We start from the raw sequence: 17,803 nt of genomic DNA, 5'->3' as shown, positions 1-17,803 counted from the left end.
GCTGGCAAGTTGTTGTACTTCTAGTCTTCCTGAATTTTACCAATCAAGTGCTATTTTTGAGGCTCAATTGAATAATTGGTCGTGAGGGTATGAGAGGAGCTTAGAAAGTTGCATATGTCTTCTCCACCATCTTAGCTCCACCTTTTCCATTTTTCTCACACTTTACTCCTCTTCCTAACTCTGAGGTCCAGCTATACTGGCTCATCTGGTATTCTTTTTCTTTATTTTAAGACCATTTTCCCCTATGGTACACAAAGATTTGTTTGAATATTTATTTTTTAAACGTATTGAGTTCCAAATTTTCTCTTTTTCCTCCTTCTCCCCTCTATAAAACAATAACTGATTTGATATTGATTTTTAGATGTTGTCATGTGAAACATATTTCCATATTAGTCATGATGTGAGAGAAGAAAAATTTAAATGAAAAAAAAAAAAAGTATGTAACATCTAAAGTGAAAATCATATACTTTGACCTGCATTCAGGCTTCATCAGTTCTTTCTCTTGATGTGGATAGCATTTTTCATCATGAATCCTTTGAGATTATCTTAGATCATTGTATTGCTGAAAAGAGCTAAGTTATTGAACATGTGCAATTATTCTGTGCATATTTCCATATGTATGATGCTGCACAAGAAAAATCAGATCAAGCAAGGAAAAATGAGAAGGAAAGAAAACAAGCAAATAACAATAAAAAAACAGGTAATATGATGTTGAGATCTACATTCAGTCGCTACAGTGTTCTTTTTGCATGCAGATGACTCTATCACTTCTCTACTGGAATTGATCTGATGATCATGACCCAATATTGATGTACTGTGCGGTAATTCTGATCACTTAACCTTTTATCATTTCATATAAGTCTTTCCAGCTTTTTCTGAAATTCTACTTGCCTGTCAATTTTTGTCCCTTTAGCAATGATGTGTCTTCTTTTCTGATGTTACCTCTCAAATATTCAATATGTAACTTGCTTTCATGAATGTTATTGATACGTTTTACGCATTTAGAACATAAGCACCTTGAAGGGAGGGATTGGTGTTTTTGACTTTGTTTATATCCCCAGTGCTTCACACTGTACTTGGTACATAGGAATGAATGCTTGTTTACTGATAATGAGTGACTTATTGGGAGTTCTATGCTATACAATAAAAATTTATAAACAGCATGCATAATCTCCCTTGACTTTCTTATGGGAGTATTTGAGAATGATTTCTTGCTCACAATATAACATATCCTTTATATTTTCAGTAGGATAGTCATTCCATGTGATTCTAATCCAACATTGTTGAAGGTTATACTCCTTATTTTTAATTATAATTAGTTTATTCTCTCATTCATCATTGAAATATGTTATAACATTGTCTCAATACCTCCATCATGGAGAGTTGTGAAATACTGAAAATAATTAGTCACCAATAGGAACACCTTAGCACGAATCTAATCAAAGTAGGTCTTCTTAGTTTTCATTTCAAATTCTGATTACCACTCCAGAGAATTGTCTTCATCAATATAAATAGTATAGGCAGGGTTCTTGACTTCTCAGTGGCTCAGAAACCTCCATTTAGCATGCAGTCTATATCTTCAAACCTTAAAATAGTGGTACAAGCAGACTGTAAGCCGATGTTTTGACTAGTATTGGATTTGAAATATTGGTGGATATCTGAAAAAGTACAAAAAGAATCTTGATGGATTTGCCCCTTTTCAACAAAAATGAAGTTTTTCAGATCAATTCCAGTAGAGAAGTGATAGAGTCATCTGCATGCAAAAAGAACACTGTAGCGACTGAATGTAGATCTCAACATCATATTACCTGTTTTTTTATTGTTATTTGCTTGTTTTCTTTCCTTCTCATTTTTCCTTGCTTGATCTGATTTTTCTTGTGCAGCATCATACATATGGAAATATGCACAGAATAATTGCACATGTTTAACATATATTGGATTACTTGCTGTTTACTTGCCTTCTGGGGGCACAGAAGGGAGAAAAAATTTCAGGAACAAGATTTTGCATTATCTTTGCATGTATTTTGGAAACGAAAACTTATTTAAAATGCAATGCAATAGAAAAATATTAAAAAAAAAAGAATCCTGAAAATTAGAATGAAAGTTTCTCTCACAAAGTTTCCTCTTGATTATTTTAAAATTTTATCCATTTTAGTAATCTTTCAAGACTATATAACACAATTACTTGCAATTTTTTTCCATATGCAATACTGAACTCCAGATTGGAAGGAGAAAAACTACAGACACAAATTCATTACCCTTCTTGTACAAGTTCTGCTGTGCTTGAACACAAAAGTCAGACATCAAAACTAAACCTTCAGCAACAACGAGATAAATGGCTTTTTTTAAAGGACAACCTAATAGATAAGATTGACATCCTGTCAATTCAGCTTTCTAAAGTCGAAGATGAGACCTACCAAGTACATAATGCCCTTAGAATGAAGACATTACTTTTAGAACAAACTCAGAGACAATTAAAAGAGTTCAAAGATAAATTAAAGCAACTCAAAAACGAAAATCATATACAAAAGAAAAAAATGAATAGATTATTTTTCAAAGAAAAGGCCCTGCAAGAAAAATTAGCCCAAATGCAGAAGAAAATTCAGCTGCTTCAGAAACCATTTGAAGATTCCCAAAACAAAGCAGTCTTCATATCGAAGGGTGTCCAGGTGCAGTTTAAGGATAGCCCCATGACTTTTTGTACTGCCACTGCAAAAAAAGATCCTGCGCTAGAAAAGAGAAATAAAGAGTCGGTTGATGATATATGTGTTTCTTTAAGAGAGAAACTACGTAAACTTGAAAATGAGAACTCAAAAAACAAGGTAAGTCTTTAAATATTGTCTGACAAACATTTAATATTTTGAAATGAATTTCAAAGTTATTTTGATCAAGATAAAGTAGGAATTTGAATTTTCAGTGGGTTTCTGATATTAGTAACTTTCAATGTAAAATTTCTGATATGCAAAAAGGAGAATGAGGAAGCATTCATGATAAAAAACAAGCCAATATCCACTTTTTAGATAAGATGACTCATTTTGATTAAAAAATATAGTGTCGGTAGCCCATGAAATTTTAAATGCATAGTAGCAGTTAGTGAGTGTAGATGGAGTTAAGCACTTGTAAGTAGATACTGATGAATTTGTAGTTCTAATAATTTGCCTAGCATTCCATGTAATGCTTCAATGGAATAAATCATTTGATACACTAACAAGATAAATCTTGCGTAATGTAACAATCCAAATGAGTCGTCCAAACTGAGATGCTGTTGGACATTACAGGTACCCTTTTCATAACCATTGAAACATGTTTATGAATCTAACTAGTTTTAATTCAAACTAATATGAACTGATTTTAGAAATATTAAAAAGCTGATCATATTTTTAATAAAATCATAAAGATTACTAACTACTTTTCTTTAGAATTTAGGACAACATTTCTCTTCAAAGAGACTATAATTGTGCATTAAGAATTAATTTTGGTGTGTGGTAATAAAGCCATTTTTTAAAATGTACTTTTGAATCCCTACTACTTATTTATTATTTATGTCAGTATTTTTTTCACTGTTTTTACTAATACTTCTTGCATAATGTCCAGAATTGCAGTTTATGGCATCAGTGCCTTTAATTTAATGAAAATTTAGCTTTTTTTTACTGTCTAGCAGGTCTCATTTTCTGTGATGCTTGTCACATTTGCAATAAGTGGAAGACTCCAAACTATACACTGTGCAGCAATTTCAGATTGAAATAATTATATTTTACATTTAGTTTTTATGATCAGGTGGTTGAATATAGATTTATTTCATAGTACAATTTAATGTTTTTGTACTGATACAGTTATTTTTGTCAATTATCTTTAGACAATTTTACATTTGTTTCTTTTAGCTTATTTCCTTTTAAAATATTACTAGAATTTAGTTGACTTTTTAAAAGATAATCGTATCTAATGAAATACAAATTTTAAATGCATTTTACTTTTTAGTTACACTTACTATGAAATCACAAATGCAATAATTTTCTTTACAATGAAAATACACAGGATTTTCATAATGCATAAATATTAATGCACACACATATATATGCTTGTATTTTGTGTGTATATGTACATTTATACATGTATATATGTTTGTATGTTGGTCTTCTATTAGGTTAGAGAATGAAATGAAATTATTTCCCTTTTGTAGTGATCTTGCACCATACTGTATATCCATAAGTGGAAGAGCTACCATATATTCTATAATTATCCCCATTTTCTGTCCATTGACTGGAAGATTGGAATCAGGAGTATAATTTATAACCTTATATAATAAGGAACTGCTTTAAAGACTTAACAGGGGCAGCAGCCCCTCTGTCCCCTTCCTTCTCCCTCCCTCCCCCCTTTTTTTTTGCTTTCATCAAATCAGATCAATCCCTTCAAGTAATTTTGTCATTCCTGACAAGCCTAACAGGGATCATAGTATCATTCTCCATGGGAAACTATGAGAGGAAAGAAAATTCATCTCATAAATGTCCTTATTCATATAAGGGCAGATGCAAAAAACTTTTTCCTGAAAAATAGAAAGTAAAAAACCTAATGTTTCTATCAGATATTAAAAAATTATATAGTCTACCTTTACCATTCCCCCACCTTCCATGTGAATTGCACATGAAAAAGTTTATCTCCTACATGGCTTTGGAGGTGTTTTATTTCTGAAGACTGAATTGGGATATCAGACTGAAAGTAATGGTTTATGATGAGCAAGGAAGAAGATAGCATTTGGTCCATGCATGAATGAAAGATGTGTGATATAGGGAAAAGAACTTTGTGTTCTACAAACCAAGTTCCAATCCTTTTCTTGATAACTATTTTTATGACAGCTTACTTAACCTCTTTGGGACTTAATATTCCTCAACCACAAAATGAGGTGATTGCATTAAAAGCCCCTAAGACTTTTCCTAAAACCATGCTATGATAATCATAAATATATTCAGGCAAGTAAAAGTATATTTATTTCATATAAGCTAATGGTGCTATATAAAATCAATAACAGAAATTCTACATACATATTTCTATCAGGATACAATAAGAAAGCTTCGAAAAAAACTTGGAGATTCCCAAAAAAAACAACTCACGACTTTACAAGAGATTCTGTCACATCAAACAGTTTTATTCTTGAAGCAAAAACTACAGGAAAAAGTAGATGAAACCACACATAAAGTATGTATGCAAAAAATCAGTAATTTGTCATTGATTAATGGAACGTTTTCACTATAATACTTTTTTAACCAATAGTATAATACATTTTCTAATAATTGTGCCTGTCATTTAAACTAACAGAAAAAGACCTATAATATCTACCATTTGTACTCATTAATACCATTTTTATATTGGGATAATTATATTTACTCATAATATCCTTACAGAAGGAATGAGATGTTGTTGTTTTTCCTGAGTACTAAGTATATCATACTTTAAGACTGTTCTTATGTATGTATGTTTGTGTGTATGTGCGTGTGTATAGATGAATGTATCTATACACACACACACACACACACACACACACACACGCTACTTGGTGGAAATATAGAATTTTGCATCTAAAGTTGGAAAGATCTAGGTTTGTGTCTATGTAATGGGCTACTACTTGATGGATTAGTAAATTTTTGTGAAATTTTAATACTTATGTACAGGCATCACTAATTCAGAGTTAAGGATAAGATTGTGATTTAATTTTTAAAGTTGAAAATTTTGAAACACTTTCTTTGGGATTTTTATAGCTGCAGAAATCTCAAGAGGAGGATAAGCAGAAACTGAAGTACCTTAAGGAGAGGAAAGATTATATACAAAAGTAAGAGTTAAAGCATTTTTATAATTTAGTGTTATGACTAGTCGTAGAGCAAATCAAAAAAATAAATTAACAAAATGTATTTGTAATAGAACATAATGCAAATCTCCTTTCTTTTGACGGGAAAGAGGAATAATCTGCTTAAGTAGAATTTATTTTGAGATGAATAAATAAATAAATTGTACTCAGCACTGGGAATGCAAATATCAAGAGTATCTTGGACTTCAAGCAAAATATACCTCCTATAAAGTGACTGACACTTTGGTCCTGAGAGTATTCAGGATGAGAAATGTAGGAAAGTAGATTGGATGACAAGTTCCAAAAAATACTGGTCTTCATCTTGGCATTTTATTCAAGTGTTGCACTTTAACCATAATGGAAATCATAAGCAGAATTTCAAAGGATAAGCCATATAAATTACTGCTAGAAAATAATTATTTTTCCCATGAAGATCTAGTCTTGAGAAGGAGAGCCAAGATGGCAGAGAAGATACATGAAAGTTTGTAAGCTCCCTTCTTCCCTCATTACCAATTAGTTAAATCAGCCTCAAAATAACGCTGGACTGATAGAAACCACAAGGATTGGGAGCACAACGTACCAGCTGAAGAGAATTTGGAGTTTCAACAGAAAAATTAAGTTCCAAGGGGAGGAAGAAAAAAGGCCAGCACAGACGGTTAGGTGCTAGCACACTGTGCCGATCAGGTTGGGGAGAACTCTGGGATCAGAAAAGCCACTGAGATAGAGGAATCTATCACAGGCTGTTATCTCTTCTCTGCTTATAAAACAGCAGTTCAGAAGAGAAATCAAGCTACTTTAAAATATAAAGGCAGATATTAGAACCACCCCAATCTGGAAGTGACCTATCAGATCTCAGCATGGCTGTGCAGCCACTTTCTGCTGTCCAGGGCTTCACCTTGGGGTAGTTAAGAGCTTGAACAGTGGGGACACGGCCCATGGCAACATCTAATTCACATAGTGCCGGGCTTAGCTGGAGGCTGTGGAACTCAACCGCAGAAGTCCCAGAGAAGCAGAACCTTTGAAATAGGGACTGTGGTTTCCGGGCAGACACTTCCAGTTTGAGCGCAGGGACTTTTCACATCAACTGCTGAGATCCACACCCCACGGGACGCATTGGCTGGGCTTTGTGTCACCTTTATTGTTCATTCTTAAACCTCAGGGAAGTCTCTAGGACACACAGCGGGGTCCTTCACTGGGCAACCCTCACAGCACAGTCATACTAATGACCTCTGAGGCACTTCCAGGGAGGGTAGGGGAACTCTCTCCCAGAGCTATCTCTTAGATCAAGGCACAAGGGCCTCAGCATCCATCCAGTCTGGGAGGAAGCTGGTAAAGAAATAAATAAATAAACTTCTTACCCCAAGGGCAGACTCCAAAAGATTTTTAACCATGAGTAAAAAGCTGAAGAGAACCATTGATTCCTTCTACACAGATAAAGAGTGGATATCCAACCCCGAGGAAGTTATTAGCAGAGAGTCAGCAGATAACAGCCTAAAGTGGAATGATACCTGCCTCCCATCACATAACCTCTCCTAGAAGAGACTCTTAAAAAGTTAAGAGAGTTTGAAGAAAAATGGGGAAAGGAAAGAGAAGCTATGATAGAGAATAACAACGTGCTGAAATTTGAATTGGAAAAAATAAAGAATTCACAGGAGATGCAGAGAAACAAAATTTGTGAATGAGAAAACATTTTTAAAAATCACAGGAAAGTAGGATTTCTGAATTGGAAAAGATAAAAATTTCTCAAGAAAGTAGGATTTCTGAATTGGAAAAGATAAAAAAAAGTCTCAAGAAAGTAAGAATTTCTGAATTGGAAATAGGGAAAATGGAAAAATAGGGAAATGGAAAAAATTCTATAGAGCAAAATAATTCATTTAAAAACTCAATTGTGCATATACAAAAAGAACTAGAAAATGTGAAGGAAGAAAATAACTCATTAAAAATCAGGACGGAACAAATAGAAATGAATGACATTGAGAACCCAAGAATCAGCTAAACAAAACAAAAAAAAGAAAAAAAAAGAAAAGCTGGAGAATAACGTCAAATACTTACTGGGAAAATCTATAGACCTGGAAAATAGATCTAGGAGAGATAATCTGAGGATCATTGGACTTCCTGAAAACTATGACCAAAAAAAAGAGCCTAGATTCTATTTTACAGGAAATCATCAAAGAGAACTGTCCAGAGATAATAGAAACAGAAGGGAAAATCAGCTTAGTTTAGCATTTTCTCCCATGGAAGAAGATGGTCATTTAATGAAATAGAGGAATTCCATTTGTTTCTAAGAAAAAAACCAGACTTAAACAAAAAATTTGATCTACAACCACAAGACTGAAGAGAAACAGAAAAAGGTAAAAAGAACTCTCGAGAATGGTATCTCTGTTGTGGATATATGGAAAGTCCACATGAATAATTTGATTTTACTGATATAAAAAGGGGAGAGTAGTAAAGGAAAAGGGGTAGTATCCGAAAAAGGGGAAGGAGTGATAAAAAGAGGGAAATTACATCCCAGGAAGAAGCATAGAAAAATATACCACATCTGAGGGAATTTAGAGAGGGAGTGAAACATTGTGTAAATCTCACTCTCATCAGAGTAGGCTCAAACAGTAAATAATTGACATATTTCTTTTTCAGAGAATTCTCTCTCACCTCATTAAAAGGAAGGAGAGGAAAAAGAAAAAGGAAAAGGGGAACAAGGGAAGGGTACAAGAAAAAGGAAGGGATTTGGAAGGAGGGGGGAGGGATACTAAAAAGGGAGGGCTGCTAATCACAAGTGGGGTCTATAAATTAAATATTGGGGAAGGAGTTCAGGGGGGTCAAGGGAAAAAAGCATAATCTGGAGATAATATGATATAGGAAATACAGAATTAGTAATTTTAACTTTAAATGTAAATGGGATGAACTCTCCCATCAAACTGAGACAGATAGCAGATTGGATCAAAAGTCAGAACCCTATAATATGTTGTTTACAGGAAACACACTTAGCAGGGAGATACATACAGAGTAAAGGTAAAAGGTTGGAGCAGAATCTATTATGCTTCAGGTAAAGCCAAAAAAGCAGGGGTAGCCATCCTTATCTCAGATCCAGCAAAAGCAGAAGTTGATCTAATTAAAAGAGATAAGGAAACTCTATCCTGCTAAAAGGTAGCATAAACAATGAAAGCATATCAATACTAAACATATATGCACCAAGTGGTATAGCATCTAACTTTCTAAAGGAAAAGTTAAGAGAGTTGCAAGAAAAAATAGACAGTAAAACTATAATAGTGGGAGATCTCAACCTTGCACTCTCAGATTTAGACAAATCAAACCACAAAACAAAAAATAAATTAAAAAATAAATAGAACATTAGAAAAACTAGGTATGATAGACCTTTGGAGAAAACTGAATGGTGATAGAAAGAAATATACTTTCTTCTCAGCAGTTCATGGATCCTATACAAAAATTGACCATATATTAGGACATAAAGATCTCAAAGATCTCAAAATTAAATGCAGGAAGGCAGAAATAATAAATGCCTTCTTCTCAGAACACAATGCAATAAAAACTACATTCAATAAGAAGTTAGGGGTAAATAGACCAAAAAGTAATTGGAAACTGAATAATCTCATCTTAAAGAATGACTAGGTGAAACAGCAAATTATAGAAACAATTTCACCCAAGATAATGACAATGATGAGATATCATACCAAAATCTGTGGGATACAGCTAAAGCGGTAATAAGGGGAAATTTTATATCTTTAGAGGCTTATTTAAACAAAATATAGAAAGAGAAGATTAATGAATTGGGTCTGCAACTTAAAAAGCTAGAAAAAGACCAAATTAAAAACCCCCAGCCAAAAATCAAACTTGAAATACAAAAATTAAAAGGAGAAATCAATAATATTGAAAGTAAAAAAACTATTGAATTAATAAATAAAACCAAGAGTTGGTTTTAAGAAAAAGCCAATAAAGTAGATCAACCTTTGGTAAATCTGATCAGAAAAAGGAAAGAGGAAAATCAAATTGTTAGTCTTACAAATGAAAGGGGGATCTTTCCACCAATGAAGAGGAAATTAAGAGAAATAATAAGGAATTACTTTGCCCAACTTTATGCCAATAAATTTGATAACTTAAGTGAAATGGATGACTTCCTCCAAAAATACAGGCTTCCTAGATTAACAGAGGAAGAGACAAATTGCTTAAATAGTCCCATTTCAGAAAAAGAAATAGAACAAGCTATTAATCAACTTCCCAGGAAAAAATCTCCAGGACCAGATGGATTTACATGTGAATTCTACCAAACATTTAAAGAACAATTAGCCCCACTGTTATATAAACTATTTGAAAAAATAGGGGATGAAGGAGTCCTACCAAACTCCTTTTATGACACAGACATGGTACTGATACCTAAACCAGGTAGATCGAAAACTGAGAAAGAAAACTATAGACCAATTTCCTTAATGAATATTGATGCTAAAATCTTAAATAAGATATTAGCAAAAAGAATTCAGAAAATTAACCCCAGGACACTATGATCAAGTAGGATTTATACAAGGAATGAAGGGCTGGTTTAATATTAGGAAAACTATTAGTATAATTGACGATATTAATAATCAAATTAATAAAAACCATATGATCATCTCAATAGATGCAGAAAAAGCACTTGATAAAATCTAACATCCATTCCTACTAAAAATGCTTGAGAGTATAGGAATAAATGGACTATTCCATAATAATAATAATAATCAGGAGCATATATTTACGATTGTCAGTAAGCATAATATGCAATGGAGATAAACTAGAACCTTTCCCAGTAAGATCAGGAGTGAAAAAAGGTTGCCCACTATCACCATTACTATTCAATATAGTACTAGAAACGCTAGTCTCGGCAATAAGAGCTGAGAAAGAGATTCAATGAATTAGAGTAGGAAATGAGGAAATCAAACTATCACTCTTTTCAGATGGCATGATGGTATACTTAGAAAACCCTAAAGACTCTGCTAAAAAACTATTAGAAATAATTCAGAATTTTAGCAAAGTTGCAGGATACAAAATAAATCCACATAAATCCTCAGCATTTTTATATATCACCAACAAAATGCAACAGCAAGAGATACAAAGAGAAATTCCATTCCAAACAAATGTTGAGAGTATAAAATATTTGGGAATCCATCTACCAAAGAAAAGTCAGGAATTATACAATCAAAATTAGGAAACACTTGCCACAAAAATAGTCAGATTTAAATAATTGGAAAGACATTCAGTGCTCTTGGATAGGCCGAATTTATATAATAAAGATGACAATACTCCACAAACTAATCTATTTATATAGTGCTATACCAACCAGACTCCCAAGAAACTATTTTAATGACCTAGAAAAAATAACAACAAAATTCATATGGAAGAATAAAAGGTCTAGAATTGCAAGGGAACTAATGAAAAAAAAGTCAGATGAAGGTGGTCTAGGTGTACCTGATCTAAAGCTATATTATATAGCAGCAGTCACCACAACCATTTGGTATTGGCTAAGAAATAGACCAGTCGATCAGTGGAACAGATTAGGTACAAAGGACAAAAAAGAGTATATCTATAGCAATCTAATCTTTGACAAACCCAAAGATACCAACATTAGGGATAAAAATTCATTATTTGAAAAAAAGTGTTCTGAAAACTGGAAATCACTTTACACCATATACCAAGATAAGATCAAAATGGGTCCATGATTTAGGCATAAAGAATGAGATCATAAATAGATTAGAGGAAGAGAGAATAGTCTACCTCTCAGACCTATGGAGGAGGAAGGAATTTATGACCAGAGGAGAACTAGAGATCATTATTGATCACAAAATAGAAGATTTTGATTACATCAAATTAAAAAGTTTCTGTACAAACAATACTAATGCAAACAAGAAGGAAAGTAACAAATTGGGAAAATATTTTTACAGTTAAAGGTTCTGATAAAGGTCTCATTTCCAAAATATATAGAGAACTGACCCTAATTTATAAGTAATCAAACCATTCTCCATTTGATAAATGGTCAAAGGATATGAACAGACAATTCTTAGATGATGAAATTGAAATTATATCCATTCATATGAAAGAGTGTTCCAAATCACTACTGATCAGAGAAATGCAAATTAAGACAACTCTGAGATACCACTACACACCTGTCAGATTGGCTAAGATGCCAGGAACAAATAATGATGAATGTTGGAGGAGATGTGGGAAAACTGGGACACTAATACATTGTTGTTGGAGTTGTGAAAGTATCCAACCATTTTGGAGAGCAATTTGGAACTATGCCCAAAAAGTTATCAAACTGTGCATACCTTTTGATCCAGCATTGCTGCTATTGGACTTATATCCCAAAGAAATACTTAGGCGGGGAAAGGGACCTATATGTGCCAAAATGTTTGTTGCGGCTCTTTTCGTAGTGCCTAGAAACTGGAAGATGAATGGATGTCCATCGATTGGAGAATGGTTGGGTAAATTATGGTATATGAAGGTTATGGAATATTATTGTTCTATAAGAAATGACCAGCAGGAGGAATACAGAGAGGTTTGGAAAGACTTACATCAACTGATGCTGAGTGAAATGAATAGAACCAGAAGATCGCTGTACACTTCAATGCTGTATGAAGATGTATTCTGATGGAAGTGGATATCTTCGACATAAAAAAGATCCAACTCACTTCCAGTTGATCAATGATGGACAGAAACAACTACACCCAGAGAAGGAACACTGGGAAATGAATGTAAATTGTTAGCACTTCTGTCTATCTACCCAGGTTACTTATACCTTCAGAATCTAATACTTAACGTGCAACAAAAAAATTGGATTTACACACATATATTGTATCTATGTTATACTGTAACACATGTAAAATGTATGGGATTGCCTGTCATCTAGGGGAGGGAACAGAGTGAGGGAGGGGATAATTTGGAAAAATGAATACAAGGGATAATGTTATAAAAAAAATTACTCATTCATATATACTGTCAAAAAAAATTAAAATTATTAAAAAAAAAAAAGATCTAGGCTTGAAGCAGTGTAATCTGATGTATCGACAACCTTCCAAATCATGGAAATTTTTGTTAGGTCTGTATATCTGATTTATTATTTGTTGTGTATCATGGGCCAGTCACTTTGTTTCCCACAAAAGTCCCTAAAAGTATACATGGAAGAACTGCCACAGGTACACACTGAGAGAAGTAGTTTCTTCATGAAGATTTCCCTATTTCAGTCAAAAGTTGCTGTCTTATTATACCCCCCCAATAAAATGTCCCTTCAAAAAGCATCTTGACTAATTGTGTCTGATGAGGATTTTTCCCCAGAATTATATAATGTGCTTTTTTTTTTCATATCCAGTTGCTAGTATAGCATATAATTATGTTAAAGTCTTTCTGAAGAATTATCAAAACAGATTTTCTTTAAAAAAAAAGAAAGAAAATTGGCTGACTTTTTGAATCTTTAGAAACAATCGTAAGGGAACTAAGTTAAGTGAGGAGAGCTCAAACCTTGAGTCTGTGACTCTTGAGTCACAATCTGAACCTCTCAGTGCTAGTAGGAAACTTTGGAAGACACAAGCTTGCAAGTTTGAATAGGTGGACAATATCTTACTACACCAAGAAAATCACAACTCCCAATCACTGTGATTTCAGATCATGATCATCTATGTTTCAGAGTTATCTTAAAAAAAGATATACTTGTTTAAATAATATCATTGTAAGATAGGAGTTAGGAGTAATTATATGCAAATATGTTTCTTAGAAGGATTTCTTAAAAGTTTTCCTCATAACTGTGTCCCAGATTCCAAATAGAATCTGTCTTTGATCTCTATGCCTTTGCATATTCCACAATATGGAATATCACCCCAAAAAAAGCCCATAAGTCTCGCATAAGACTTTATGTTCTTTTTTAATTCCTTTCTTCAGTTACTTTATATTTACTCCAAGTATCCTGTATTCATTGATTTACCTGTACATGTTGTTCTCATTGGAATGAAATGAAATGTTTTAGAAGCCATTTTTTTACCTTTCTCTTTAAATCTAACTTCCAATCTTTGCAGGTGAGGTACTGAAACTTATAAGAAACTGTTAAATTTAATTAACTATAAAAAAGTTCTTCAAAGCTTTGAATTGTTGACAATATATTCACTTTTTATAGGCTTAAAATGGAAAGAGCCACATTTGAAGATGCAATAAAGCAGCAAATGGACAAAACTGAAAAACTTCCCAAACAGTTTTTGGAATTTCTTATCGTAAGTCATCTCTGGGATTTAATTTTTCTCATTGAAAAATACTTTCTTTAAGTGGTAAATTAAAAATATGAGAAATAATAAAAATCAACCAAAAAGAGGTGAAAATATTATGCTTTCATCCACATTCAGTGTCCACAGTTTTCTTTTTGTACTTGTATATCACTTTCCATCACAAGCCTATTGGCATTGTCTCGAATCACTTCATTGTTAAAAAGAACCTAGTCCATCACAGTTGATTATCACATAATTTTCTTGTTAGTGTGTACAATTTTCCCTTGGTTCTTCTTGCTTCACTCAACATCTGTTCATATAAATCTTTCCAGGTTTTTCTAAAATCAACCTGTTCATTATTTATTTATAGAATAATACTTCATTATATTCACATAGCATAATTTATTCACCCATTCCCCAAATGATGGGCATCTACCCAATTTCTGGTTCTAAAAAATTACAAAAAGCACTGCTACCAATTATTTTGCACAAGCAGATGCTTTCCCTTCTTTTATGATATCTTTGGGCTACAGACCCCAGCAGAGACACTGCTGAATAAAAGGGAAATCAGAGTTTGATCATTTTTTGGGCATCGTTCAATTCAAAACCCCACAAAGAATGCAATAGTATTCCAGTTTTCCCACATCCTCTTCATCATTTATCATATTTTCCTGTCACCTTAATCAATCTTAACCAATCACTATGTAGTGATTGCCTTAATTGTATTTCTCTAATCAGTAGTGAAACATAGCTTTTTTTATATATGATTAGAAATGGCTTGTATTTATTTAACTGAAAATTGTCTGTTCATATCGTTTGATCATTTATCAATTGGGGAATGCTTTGTATTCTTATAAATTTGACTTCATCTCTATATATTTTAGAAATGAAGCTTTTATCAGAAACACTGGATAGAAAAATTGTTTCTCAGCTTTTCTGCCTCCTAAACTTGGCTGCATTGGCTTTGTTTGTGGAAAAACATTATTTTCTTTTTTTTAAATATCTTTTTAATAACAAAATAGATATAAGTGGTAGAGACAAGATATAAATAAATAGAGAATAAAGGCAATAATTTGTCCAACCTCTTCCCCAGACTTTTCCAAATTCCTTTGAATAATGACCGTAAACAAATTTTAAAGAATTAGACCACCCAAAAAGTAGAACATTTTCCAGCCAAAGGCAACTAGATTATTCTCATTATTATGGCAGTTACAAAGAGTATATATAGACAGAGAATATGGATGTGAGTTGAAAACAAAGGGATATGGGGCAGCTAGGTGGCACAGTGGATAGAGCACCAGCCTTGAATTCAGGAGGACCCAAGTTCAAATCTGGTCTCAGACACTTAACACTTCTTAGCTGTGTGACCTGGGCAAATCACTTAACCCCAGCGAAAACAAAGGGATATTATCTTTTTGAAAAAATGATAAATGTATAGGGAGAAAAGGGAATGGAGAAATGGAATGCTGCCAATTATCTGCCATAAAAAGGAACCAAGAAAAAGCTTTTATAGTGAAAGGGAGGAGAGGGAAGAAAAGGTGAGTGAGTGAACCTTACTTCCATCAGAATTGATTCAAATAGGAAATAACATATCAATAGGGGTATAGAAATCTATTTTACCCTGCAGGAAAATATTAGGGAAAATGGGATATGGGAAAGGGAGAGGGTGATAAAAGAGAAGGCATGTTGGGGGAGGGAATGGTCAGTAGCAAGATGCTTTTGATGAGGGACATGGTAAAAGCTAAGGTAAATAAATTAAACGTAAATAAATGGGAGAAAATAGAAACAGCAATAGTAATTGGAAAAAAATTGAAGCAAGGTTCTATGATGAAATATTATTATTCTCTAGGAAATGATGAGCAGGATGCTCTCAGAAAAAAAACCAAAAAACAAATAAAAAAAAAAAACACACACCTGGAAAGTTCTCTATGAACAAAATCAAAGTATGCAAATTAATACTATATGTAAATGTTCTAGGATGATTAGCTAATGATAATGTTATTATTCTCAGTAGTACAGTCATCCACATCTTCCCTGAAGGACTATGATCAAATTCTTATCCATACTCGGAGAAGGAACTGAAGGAGTCTATTTATATATTGAAGCATTCTTTATTACTCTCTTTATCTCTCTCTCTCTTTTTGTAACTATATTTTCTTGTGGATTTTTATTTTCATTAGGGTGGGTGATCTATGTTTCGTTTTGTTTTGTTTTTTGTTTTGTTTTGTTTTTTTCACAACCTGAATCTTATGGAAAGATTTTGCCTAACTACACATGTGGTTTCTTTATTGTGAGTGGGGATAATGGCCGAAAGTCCTCCTTTAAATATTGTCCTGTTGTATCAAGAAAGGAACCCTGTTCTGCCCCCAAGTCAGCTTGGTTTTTCACAAGTCTATGTTTACTCTGAGGCATAGATTTGTCTTATTTGTGGGGTAAATTAGGCCTTGAAATTTACCATCCTACTTTGCCATCTTCCCAGAATGCTCCCCCCCAAAAATTGAAAAGATCATTGCTTTAAGAGATTTTAAGTTTACAAAGTGTTTTTCTCTTTTTATTTTTATTTTTTTTAATTTTATAATGATAAAATTTTTGACAGTATATATGCATGAGTAATTTTTTTATAACATCCCATGCATTCATTTTTCCAAATTTTCCCCTCCCTCCCTGTTTTAAGAGATTTTTAAAAGAATATAGAACAAATAAAGCAACAGTTTGATTGCAGGGTGATTACTACTAAGAGTAAGAAACTTCATTACTTTAAATAGATTTTAGAGTTACCGACTTATTCTAGGAAAACAGGATTTTAATTTGTTTGAGAATGAAGAGGTGACATACTTGGAAGATTGTCATTTTAATCCACCAGTAAATGGTTTAAAATCTTTCCAATATAGTATTCTGCATATATTGCTTTTCTATTTTAGGGAAGGAAAGATTTTCCTCCTGCTGAAAGAATAACAAATAAATGAATACATGTAGAAGTGCTGCTTTTTTTAAAGATGCTAGAATTTGATAATATTGAAACATTTCCCCAACTCTGATATTTTACATCACCACAAGTTGGGAAAAAGACCTAAAGAGCTTTTGAAAAATATAAGTGCTGAAATGAGCTAACATTTGCAAATTGGTGCTATGTAAGTGTTAAATAGTAAATACATGTGAATTCTGAAACTCTTTCTCAGGAAATGTTAAAATGCTCAACTTAGGTTCTTAGATTCTCAGATTGTCTTGTTTATGATAGTTAAGGCAGGTTTGATGGGCCCAGACTGTTTTAATTGGTATCATTAAGATACCTATGATGGAAACTCCCCAGACAGTTTGATAAAGCCCTGATGAGAATCATGTTTTCTCAGAATATCTTTAACAGTCCCAATATCTCAATATATAACTTTTATCTTCCCAACTCTTCTGTATTACTTGTCCTCCTCCCCTGAGAAAACCCAAGTTTATATTTACTCTCTGAAAGGTGTGCTTATTGTCCAGATCTGCTCATATGAGAGCTACAGGTGTCAGCCCCCTGTTCTGATTCATAAACAAGGAGTGGAGAGGCGGACTCAGCAGAGTTTAATCTATTCAGGATTACATCAGGGTTAATATACCTAAGGTTTACCTATTCGGTTACAAATGCCTAAGTGTTCAGTTAGATTCTTGCTACATCTAAATTCAAACAATAGTCAATACATCATACACAAAAGTATTCAGATAGCAGGTAACAGATAATAGAATGTCTGGC

The 17,803-nt window shown here is 33.1% G+C and overlaps 1 protein-coding gene across 1 annotated transcript in view; it reads left to right on the top strand.

Moving 5' to 3' along the window:
• Window positions 1-17,803, top strand: part of LOC141543985 (uncharacterized) — a 95,845-nt gene that overhangs the window by 67,734 nt on the left and 10,308 nt on the right. Inside the window, exons 22-25 of the mRNA XM_074269635.1 lie at window positions 2,222-2,822; window positions 5,053-5,193; window positions 5,754-5,824; window positions 13,989-14,082. Of these exons, the coding sequence (XP_074125736.1) occupies window positions 2,222-2,822; window positions 5,053-5,193; window positions 5,754-5,824; window positions 13,989-14,082 (907 nt within the window). The remainder of the gene's footprint in view (window positions 1-2,221; window positions 2,823-5,052; window positions 5,194-5,753; window positions 5,825-13,988; window positions 14,083-17,803) is intronic.

Source organism: Sminthopsis crassicaudata, chromosome 5 (genome assembly GCF_048593235.1).
Source record: "Sminthopsis crassicaudata isolate SCR6 chromosome 5, ASM4859323v1, whole genome shotgun sequence".
NCBI lineage: Eukaryota > Metazoa > Chordata > Mammalia > Dasyuromorphia > Dasyuridae > Sminthopsis > Sminthopsis crassicaudata.
Note: the sequence above shows the minus strand (reverse complement) of the source record. Positions and strands in the feature narration are given on the sequence as shown.